Source organism: Neoarius graeffei, chromosome 18, assembly GCF_027579695.1.
Source record: "Neoarius graeffei isolate fNeoGra1 chromosome 18, fNeoGra1.pri, whole genome shotgun sequence".
NCBI classification, from domain to species: domain Eukaryota; kingdom Metazoa; phylum Chordata; class Actinopteri; order Siluriformes; family Ariidae; genus Neoarius; species Neoarius graeffei.
Window position 1 is genome coordinate 32,667,784 of NC_083586.1, and position 10,971 is coordinate 32,678,754.

Sequence of the window (10,971 nt, forward strand, 5' to 3'; positions counted from 1 at the left end):
TTTTGTAACACTCTTCACTCACTTTTAGTTGAATTCATTACAAATTTTATTTACAGTGTGTTATATTTTACATACTCGTCGGAAAATCATTTTATACAAAGTCATTTATAAGTGAGGCAGAATACAAATATAGGTGTGCTAAGACCGAGAGCATGATAAGTGAAGAACACACACACACACACACACACACCCTATAGAGCAAATGCCAGCAAAATATGAGGGCTTGTGTAAGTGCTCATACCCAGAAAACACTACGCATGAACCAATGAATATATACATATACAGCCAACAGAGTAACTTTGTTTAATAGACATTAAACATGGGCTCTAATATTAACTTTAATGTCCTTTGTTGAACAACATGCCTGACAGATTGACCTGTTCATACTATGAGGACATAGCTGTCAAACAAAAAGAGGAACAGGTACTTCATGAGCCATACAAACTAAGCCAAAGATCTTAGCCAAGCAAAAAGGCACAGCGCAGCCAAGTAAAAAATAAAAATCTACACATACGGTATACTGAAGTGAGACAAATCACACAGGGAAATCCAAACACATGAAACCAAGGATGACAAACAGGATGGTCTAACCACTGGCATCCCAGGCTGGAGAGGGTTCCCTGAAATAACTCCACATAAACATGGAATTACTGCTAACTTCAGCGCCGTTCAGACGCCAGCTCTTAGACCACGGAGCAAGACTTTTCCACCTCTTTATGACTTTACAAACTAATAGACAAAATAATAAAGACATGACTGACAAATTATTATTGTCATTGGAGATTTTGTGGAACATCATACTGTAAGTCTCCATATTCTGGCGTTCAACAAACTGCATTTGTCTATGGTGCAGCTACATCATGTTGCAATCAATAAAACAAATACTATAGGCTATGCATTTAAGGCACGTGCAAAATTATTTGTGAAAGTTGGGAAATTATTTTTTGAACGCCATTTCTGCATAGGACAGCTTGAACTTGGCTGATTACAAGCTGCTCCATTTGCCATCACAGTAGTGACTATTGTGTTTAGGCAGTTTCAAACATAAAATTGCATGTGCATGAAAATAGCCAAAGTACATCATAATATAATATAATATAATATACTATGATATTCCATGCAGTAATACCGTATTGGTCTGGATGGATTGAGTTAGATGCTGGGCAAAGTGCCAAATGAATTTGAGAGCTTCTTCCAATGCAGAACCAACTGCAAGCACACAACAATGTTCAACAAATTGCACATACGCAGAGCAAGCATTTTCTCTCTCTCTCTCTCTTCTCAGTAGCTATTAAAATTAATTACAGGGGAAAAATTGTAGGCAACAATCTCGATTAGAAGGTGCGTAATTAGACAGAGATAGACACAGGTTTCTGAACACTTATTACTCACTATAGCACAGTTCCTTGAAATAAAACTTATTCTCAGGAAGAGATTATAAATAAACCAGAATAAATCACAGATATAGGCTAGAGCAAATCTCCTGTGGAAGTGTGCGTCTTTGTTTGTATTGAGGAATTAAAGCAGTGTTTTGCCATACCCGCTTGTTATCCAGATGTGCGCACATTTTGCTCTCCTCACTGACTGATGAACAGCGGCTCTGGCTGATGTTTACGTGCTGCTGCGGTGACATACTTTCCATTCAGACGCTTACAGGTGGTTGGACCGATCCAAGACAAGTGAACCCCTGTGCGCAAAGTTGCGAACTATTCCACGACGGAAAACGCACTCATATTATTAACACATAAGCCAAGTCTAGAACACATCTCGCAGTCATTTTACAGCGGCACTGGCACGAATAAATGGGTAGCGTTAAATGCGCAATGACCATAGTCCAGAACAGAACAGGTAACATCCACTCAAAGGGCCACACATCCTTCCCCGTGCTGCGCTTTAACAGCCTGAGTCCAGCAGCAACTTTTATTCAGGTCCGCTCAGCACATTGATCTGTGCGCAGGAGCCGAGCCCCTGGGTCCTAAAGGCCTTATCTTCCAATCTAAACGACAGGTTGGCAGCAAAAGTCCTGCTCGGTTGCAGAACCTCACTCACTCACTCACTCACACTCCTTTTCCACAAACAGAGGGTGGCTTCTGTTCTGATTTGCGCACTAAATTTTCAACCGTCCATAGCATTGAGACCAAAAATAATTTGGTTCGGAACTTGAAAAGTTGGTTCCCAACAAGAACCAAAATATAGCCGCTTTTCCAGCAGCATCCCTGACACCATCAGTGGGCGTGTCATTCGTTTGGAGACAAAGCAGAGTGCAGCAATGGAGAACGCAACGGAAAAGGATACATCTTCAGAAAAAAATGGACCAAAAAGAAATATCTGCACTAACAGAAAAAAAGCTTGTACGTAATTAGTGCACACCACCATCTTGCTACTTACTTACTGTAGTTTACTCTTGTTGTAAATTGTACAACGCCCTATGTTCATGACACATCCTTGATTACAACGGTTCCACTCAAAACTGGCGAAAATGTGGGCTGGTTGGCTAGCTGGCACCAAGGTTCAAAGAATCCTGAATGGAATCGGTTCAAGAGCCCGTTCCCTGTTGGCTGAAAAGGGATATCACTCATGCACTTTCTGTAACCACTTTCTTCTGGTCAAGGTAGTGGTGGATCCAGAGTCTATTCTCAGAATACTGTGTGCAAGGTGAGAATACACCATGGATAGGATACGGTGTCCTATCACACACACATACACTAGGGGCAATTTATTTTAGCCAATCCACCTATGTTTTGAGAGGAAACTGGATAAGTGGTGGAAACACAATGGAAATGGAGAGAACATTCAAAGAAATTCCACATAGACCTAGATAGTAACCCAAGCTCAGGATGGAACCAGGGATTCTGGAGCTGTGAAGCTACAATGCTACCACCATGCCACCCCTGTTGCATATCTTCTTCTTCTTCTTTAATACAAATAATTCCAATCTTTTTAATTATATACATTTGTTTTTAATGACTATCTTAATCCTTTTTCCCTGTTACTGATGCTTCATTTGTGTTTTGTGATGTTTGCACTTATTGCAAGCCATCTGAGCTTGAAAACAAACAAACAAAACAAACAATAAAAATACAGTGGTATGCAAAAGTTTGGGCACCCTGGTCAAAATTGCTGTTACTGTGAACAGTTAAGCAAGTTGAAGATTAAATGATCGCCAAAAGGCATAAAGTTAAAGATGACTCATTCCCTTTATATTTTAAGCAAAAACAAGTTTTTATTTTCTAACTGGTGACTCTAAATTGAGCGTAGGTGTGAATGTGAGTGTGAATGGTTGTCTGTGTCTATGTGTCAGCCCTGCGATGACCTGGCGACTTGTCCAGGGTGTACCCCACCTTTTGCCCATAGTCAGCTGGGATAGGCTCCAGCTTGCCTGTGACCCTGTAGAACAGGATAAAGCAGCTCGAGATAATGAGTTATGAGATCTTTTACATTTTCAAAATGACAAAAAAGGAAAAGGGCCCGAAGCAAAAGTTTGGGCATCCTGCATGGTTAGTACCTAGCAACACCCCCTTTGGCAAATATCACAGCTTGTAAACACTTTTTGTAGCCAGCTAATAATCTTTCAGGTCTTACCTAGGGGATTTTCACACATTCGTCCTTGTAAAAGGCTTCCAGTTCTACAAGTTTCTTGGGCTGTCTTGCATGCACTGCTCTTTTGAGATCTAGCCACAGATTTTTCATGATGTTTAGGTCAGGGGACTGTGAGGGCCAGGGCAAAACCTTCAGCTTGTGCCTCTTGAGGTATTCCATTGTAGATTTTGAGGTGTGTTTTGGATCGTCTTATTGTAGGGCCCATCCTCTTTTTAACTTCAACTTTTTTACAGATGGTGTGATGATTGCTTCCAGAATTTGCTGGTATTTATTCGAATCCATGCTTCCCTCGACCAATGAAATGTGCCCTATGCCACTGGCTGCAACACAACCCCAAAGCATGATCGATCTACACCCATGCTTCAGAATTGGAGAGGTGTTCTTTTTCTGGAATTTGGCACCCTTTTTTCTCCAAACATACCTTTGCACATTGTGACCAAAAAGTTCTATTTTGATTTCATCAGTCCACAGGACTTGTTTCCAAACTGCATCAGGCTTATTTAGATGTTCATTTGCAAACTTCAGACGCTGAATTTTGTGGCTAGGATGCAGGAAAGGTTTTCTTCTGATGACTCTTCCATGAAGGTCATATTTGTTCAGGTGTCGCTGCATAGTAGAACAGTGCACCACCACTCCATGGTCTGCTAAATCTTTCTGAAGGTCTTTTGCAGTCAAACAGGGATTTTTATTTGCCTTTCTAGCAATCCAACGAGCAGTTCTTTCAGAAAGCTTTCATCTTCCAGACCTCACCTTGATCTCCACTTTTTCTGTTAACTGCCATTTGTTAATAACATTACAATCTGAGGAAAAAGCTACCTGAAAACACTTTGCTACATTCTTGTAGCCTTCTCCTGCTTTGTGAGCATCAATTATTTTATTATTCAGATTGCGAAGGAGTTGCTTAGAGGAGCCCATGGCTGTTGATTTTAGGGACAAGTTTGAGGAGTCAGAGAATTTATACAGCTTTGAAATCTGCATCATCTGACCTTTCCTAACGAAGAATTTGAACAAGCCACAACTCAATAAGCTAATTAAGGTCTGGAGCCTTGGTAAAAGTTACCTGAGAACTCAAATGTATTGGGGTGCCCAAACTTTCGCATGGTGTTCCTTTTCTTTTTTCACTCTCCAATTGTACAAAACAAAAATAATACACAAATCTTGCAGAAAACGCTGAAAAGAAATGTGTCATCTTTACCTTTATGCCTTTTGGTGATCAGTTCATCTTCTGCTCACTTAACTATTCACAGTAACAGACATTTTCAGGAAGGGTGCCCAAACTTTTGCATGCCACTGTAAGTCCAGCGATCAACCTCAAAGACACCTCATTCAACTCAACTCAGATGCCGTAGGGATGTTAGAGTTAGAGAAGTCAGCAAACTGTTCAAAAAGTGTTGCACTCCAGCCATCCAAGACTTATCTGGTGTAATACACATACAGTTAGGCCCAAAAATATTTGGACAGTGACACAAGTTTTGTTATTTTAGCTGTTTACGAAAATATATTCAGGATACAATTATATCATCAATATGGGCTTAAAGTGCAGACTCTCAGCTGTAATTTGAGAGTATTCACATCCAATTTGGAGCAAGGGTTTAGGAATTACAGCTCTTTAATACATAGCCGCCTCTTTTTCAAGGGACCAAAAGTAATTGGACAATTGACTCAGAAGGCTGCAAAAAAAAAAAAAACACTGTAAAAAAATTAGTCAAGCCAACTTAAAAATGTAACGCAACCTGCTACCAAAGGATTTTGAGTAAACTCAACTCCGGGCCAAATAGTTGTGCTGACTTGCTCTTTTAAGTCGACACAGATGAGTATTTTATGTTGACCTTACTTTATTTAGCAAGTTCAGTGCATTCAAATTGTTTAGTTGAAATAAATTGAAATAATCATTCCAATTAACTTGGAAAAGCAAGTTGGCACAAAAAACATTAAGTTGTCCTAAATTATTCTTTTTTTAAGATACTTTTTTGGGCTTTTTCCACCTTTATTGGATAGGACAGTGTAGAGACAGGAAACAGAACCAGGGAAGGATTGGGACATGACCTTGGGTTGGAATTGAACCCAGGTCCCCAGATTTATAGTATGGGGCCTTATCCACCTGAGCCACAATGCCCCAAATTATCCTTTTAAGTTCACATAGAAGAGTATTTTATGTTGACTTGACTTTAGAAGTTCAGTGCATTCAAATTGTTTAGTTGAAATAAATTGAAATAATAATGCCAATTAACTTAGAAGAGCAAGTTGGCACATCATGGTTCTAAGTTGAGAAGGGAAATTTGTTCATTCAACTTAGAATCCTTTTTTCACTCAACAATTTTGCAAGTTACATTTTTTACAGTGAAGGCTGCATGGGCTCTTCCCTTGTTAACCTGTCATTAATTAAGTAGTTAAAAGGTCTGGAGTTGATTCCAGGTGTGGCGTTTGCATTTGGAAGCTGTTGCTGTGAACACACAACATGTGGTCAAAGGAGATCTCAATGGAGGTGAAACAGACTATCCTGAGGCTGAAAAAAAAGAAGAAATCCATCAGAGATATAGCAGAAATGTTAGGAGTGGCCAAATCTACAGTTTGGTACATTCTGAGAAAAAAAAAAGAGTGCACTGGTGAGCTTGGGAACTCAAAAAGGCCTGGACGTCCACGGAAGACAACAGTGGTGGATGATCACAGAATCCTTTCCATGGTGAAGAAAAACCCCTTCACAACATCCACTCAAGTGAAGAACACTCTCCAGGGAGTAGGTGTATCAGTATCTAAGTCTACCATAAAGAGAAGACTTCATGAGAGTAAATACAAAGGATTCACCACAAGGTGCAAACCATTAATCAGCCTCAAAAATAGAAAGGCCAGAATTGACTTTGCCAAAAAACACCTGAAGAAGCCAGCCCAGTTCTGGAACAGCATTCTTTGGACAGATGAGACTAAGATCAACCTGTACCAGAATGATGGGAAGAAGAAAGTTTGGAGAAGAATTGGAACAGCTCATGATCCAAAGCACACCACATCTTCTGTAAAACATGGTGAAGGCAGTGTGATGGCATGGGCATGCATGGCTTCCAATGGCACTGGGTCACTTGTGTTTATTGATGATGTGACAAAAGACAGAAGCAGCCGAATGAATTCTGAAGTGTATAGGGATATACTTTCTGCTCAGATTCAGCCAAATGCAGCAAAGTTGATTGGACGGCGCTTCACAGTACAGATGGACAATGATCCAAAACATACTGCAAAAGCAACCCAGGAGTTTTTTAAAGCAATGAAGTGGAATATTCTGCAATGGCCGAGTCAATCACCAGATCTCAACCCAATTGAGCATGCATTTCACTTGCTCAAGGCAAAACTTAAGGCAGAAAGACCCACAAACAAGCAACAACTGAAGACAGCTGCAGTAAAGGCCTGGCAAAGGATCACAAAGGAGGAAACCCAGCGTTTGGTGATGTCCATGGGTTCCAGACTTCAGGGAGTCATTGCCTGCAAAGGATTCTCAACAAAATATTGAAAAGTAACATTTTACTTAGGGTTATGTTTATTTGTCCAATTACTTTTGAGCCCCTGAAATGAGGAGCGTTTGTATAAAAATAGCTACAGTTCCTACATGTTTAATCATATATTTTTGTTCAACCCCTTGAATTAAACCTTAAAGTCTACACTTCAATTCTGTTGTAGTTGTTTCATTTCAAATCCAATGTGGTGGCATGCAGAGCCCAAATCATGAAGATTGTGTCACTGTCCAAATATTTCTGGGCCTAACTGTATTTTAGAGCTTTTAATTCAGTTCAGAGGTTAGAGCAGTTATCAACCCAGTTAGAAAAGAAAAAGTAAAAAACTGTTGTGCCCTGTGATGCTCCAGAGTATGCCATATGGCATAACATTTATTCCACTGGATGAACAACAAAAAAAAGAATGTTATTTGGTATACAAACGCAATTATCAAAAGATGTTCATTCATTCATTCATTCATCTATCTTAAGGAACCACTTTGTCTTATTAAGGGTCATAGTGGTTCCTCCAGTCCATAACAAGGTACCCTGTACGTACAAATTCACACACTCATTCACACCCAGGGCCATCTAGTGTAGCCAATTCACCTACCAGCATGTTTGCGGGACGTGGGATGAAATCTGAGATCCTGGAGGAAACCCACTTGAACACAGGAAGAACATGTGAAACTCTGCACAGAGAGTAACAGGAGCTCAGGAATGAACTGGAGACCCTGAGATGGCAGTGAGTCACTGTACTGCCCAAACAAAATGCAGTTTTGTTTGATTTGAAATCTAGAAAATGATTTGAATCTTGAAAAAAAAAAAAAGGTCTTAGCTATTAAAAGTATTCAAAACACCAATAAACCATTTTGGATTGTCTCTGTCATCAGGCTTGTGTTGCAAATAAAATACAATTCAAAGTAAAAAGTAAAGCAAAATATGAAAAGTGGGTCTGTAAATTATGCTAAAGTAGAGGAAAGTAGGACGTGAAATATAGTACTCTCAAAACTCAAATAATTAATAAGATAAATATAAACTCGTTCAACAAATTAGATTGCATCTATGGGAACCCAGTGCCTGAGGAAACAACAAGACTTTCCTTCATAAAAAGTAGAGACTTGAAAAAAAATAAAAATCCTCCCCCCTCTGGGAAGTCATAATTATGGGATCTCTCTTGAGGATGCAACTGACCCATCAATTTCAGCTAACATAAAATAGAAAAACAGGCTGCACTAAGATTAATTTATTGTGCATGTACATGCCCTGAAACAAATCCCTGAATCGATATGCAGGTAATATTTATTATTATTATTATTATTATTATTATTATTATTATGTACTGGTGCATACATAAACCTCTTTCTTCTTTAACCCCAATAATAAATATAGTTAAATACCAACTCGTGATTTCTGCCAACAGCATCTGGATGTGATTGAATATTCATTACATAATAGTAGGCATGAAAAGCCCTTTTATATGTATGTATATAGGAATGGATGTGCATTCCATTAAAGTGTCAGTATCTAAATTTCATTGGAGTAAATAAATAAACCCTTCAAGGGTTATAATTGGAAGTGATATATAATATTTTAATGCTGGTTATTACACATTGCAACACATCCGTCACTTTACTTAAATACTAAGGTAACTTTTTGGCCATTATCATATGAAAATAGATAGTGGTCATGATAATGATGATAATGATAGTGATTAAATACTTTATACTTAAGTTCAGAGCTTAACATTTCCGAGATTGTGTATGCATCAGCAAAAACTATCAAATTCCTGAACATAAAATAATCCTTAATGAAATGACAAACTGAACACCATAGATGTTTTGAATTTCCTTGTTTCTACTAAAAAGATCTTAGAAACACCTTCTCAAAAAGTAAATCTTTGCTATTTTCTGTTGACTGAGTATCTTTTTCCCTTTAAGGAAAGCCTTTGAGGCTAATAAAAAAAAAAGGAAAAGTGGGGGAAAAGTTTTAGGAGCATGTGAGCTGTCTCCGCCCTCCACAACACGCTGGCAGAGGACAGAAATAGTCAGAGACGGAGTCGTAACCAGCAGTCTCAGCTTCCCACCATACACTCCACTCTGTAATTTACTGCACTGGTTAATGGAATGAAACAGAGTCCTTGGGTTAGTGGCAAGAGCTCTTTGTTTTTGTCCATCCTGTATGTCTCTATCATTATCATTTTTTTTCTAGCAAAACTGGCAGGAGGAGAAATATGGATGCCACATGGAGTTTTAAGGAAAGACTTGCTCAGCTATTTGGTCTCATAGTACAAAAACATGATGCAACAACAAGTATAGGAAAGTTTTCTGGGTGTTTTGGGTTAATTTATCCTACTAACTGTAAACTTAGCCCAAAAGGTTGTAGGACTTTGGCATGGCCTTTTTTTTTTTTTGGCAGAATCATGTGTGAGCCAACATCTATAATGAATTACTAGATTGTATAAATAATAGTGTTCATGGAGAAAGCGTGAAATCGTGAATAATTGTGATTACATCACATCACATCACATTATCTCTAGCCGCTTTATCCTTCTACAGGGTCGCAGGCAAGCTGGAGCCTATCCCAGCTTGCCTGCGACCCTGTAGAAGGATAAAGCGGCTAATTGTGATTAATATATTTCTATTGCCAACACACAACCCCAAATCAGAAAAAGTTTGTACAGTAAAGTATTTCCCACTTCATAATGCTGCCACTAACACTTAAAAGGTGTTTAGGGACTGAAGACACCAAGTGATGAAGCATTTCAGGTGTTATTTTGATCATTCTTCCTGCAAACAGGTCGTAAGGTGTGCAACAGTATGGGATCATCATTTTCATTTTGGAATTCATCAAATATTCTCTATTAGGGACAGGCACCCTCTTCTTCCACAGCTATGCCTTTGTAATGTGTGCAGAATGTGGTTTTGCATTGTCTTGTTGAAATATCCCTGGAAAAGATGTCGTCTTGAAGGCAGCATATGCTGCTTCAAAGGCCCTGTCCACACGGCAACGGATTCAGGTGAATCTGATCAAATTTTTTATCGTTTCGGCCTGGCGTCCACACGGCACCGGCGTTTTGGGTGCCCCAAAACGATATTTTTTGAGAACGGGTTTCAGAGTGGAAAAATCTGGCAACGGCGCCGTTGCGAAGTCGTCTGGATGAGTAGAACGGATTTGTTTACGATGACGTCACAACCACATGACTAGAACAAGCAGCACTCTCGCGCGCATCATTCGTAACAACAACAGCAACAATGGATAAGAATCTTTATTATTGGATAAGAATCTTTTGAAATTGTTTACACATTAACCTGACTGACCTGCCAGACAGACAATTTACACCTGCTTTGATGAACAGAAAGTACAGCCTTCCACACAAAGCAACAGTTACCTGACTATAATGGAGGCAGAGGGGAAAAGGGTCAGAAGACCCTTCAACAGACTGTTTTGCATGAACCACTGCATTGCATTCACTTTTGTATACAGCTTTTCTTTTAAATAAACAAGTAACTGAACCATTTCTTGAATTTCTTTATTGGATAAGACTGCTTTTCAAAATGTTCACACACAATAAGAAAATTAAGTTATATAAAACTATGCACACTAATAAAACTAATTTGTACACACAGAAGGCATGATTTCCTTGCGTAGTCACAACCATCTTCTTCTTGTTGTTGTGTGTTTGTTCCTGTGAGTGCTTCACGCCGGGTAGAAGAAGGGGTTTATGCGCATGCGTCCTACTTCTTCTATTGTTCTGGTGTCTCCGATGGGACTGTCTTACAGCACACATAGAGGTGTGGCATGTGTATTGCATTGTTTTCAGCAAGCGTTGCATTGCCATATGTACCTGATATTTTACTGATCCGTTGCCCATGTGGACGTGATATTTTTT

The 10,971-nt window shown here is 39.2% G+C and overlaps 1 protein-coding gene across 1 annotated transcript in view; it reads right to left on the reverse strand.

Annotated features, from left to right (window-relative positions):
• The window catches only part of arhgap20 (Rho GTPase activating protein 20), a 68,783-nt gene extending 66,860 nt beyond the window's left edge, over positions 1-1,923 (reverse strand). Inside the window, exon 1 of the mRNA XM_060898711.1 lies at positions 1,541-1,923. Within this exon, the coding sequence (XP_060754694.1) occupies positions 1,541-1,642 (102 nt within the window). The 5' untranslated portion in view covers positions 1,643-1,923. The remainder of the gene's footprint in view (positions 1-1,540) is intronic.
• Between the last annotated feature and the right edge of the window lie 9,048 nt (positions 1,924-10,971).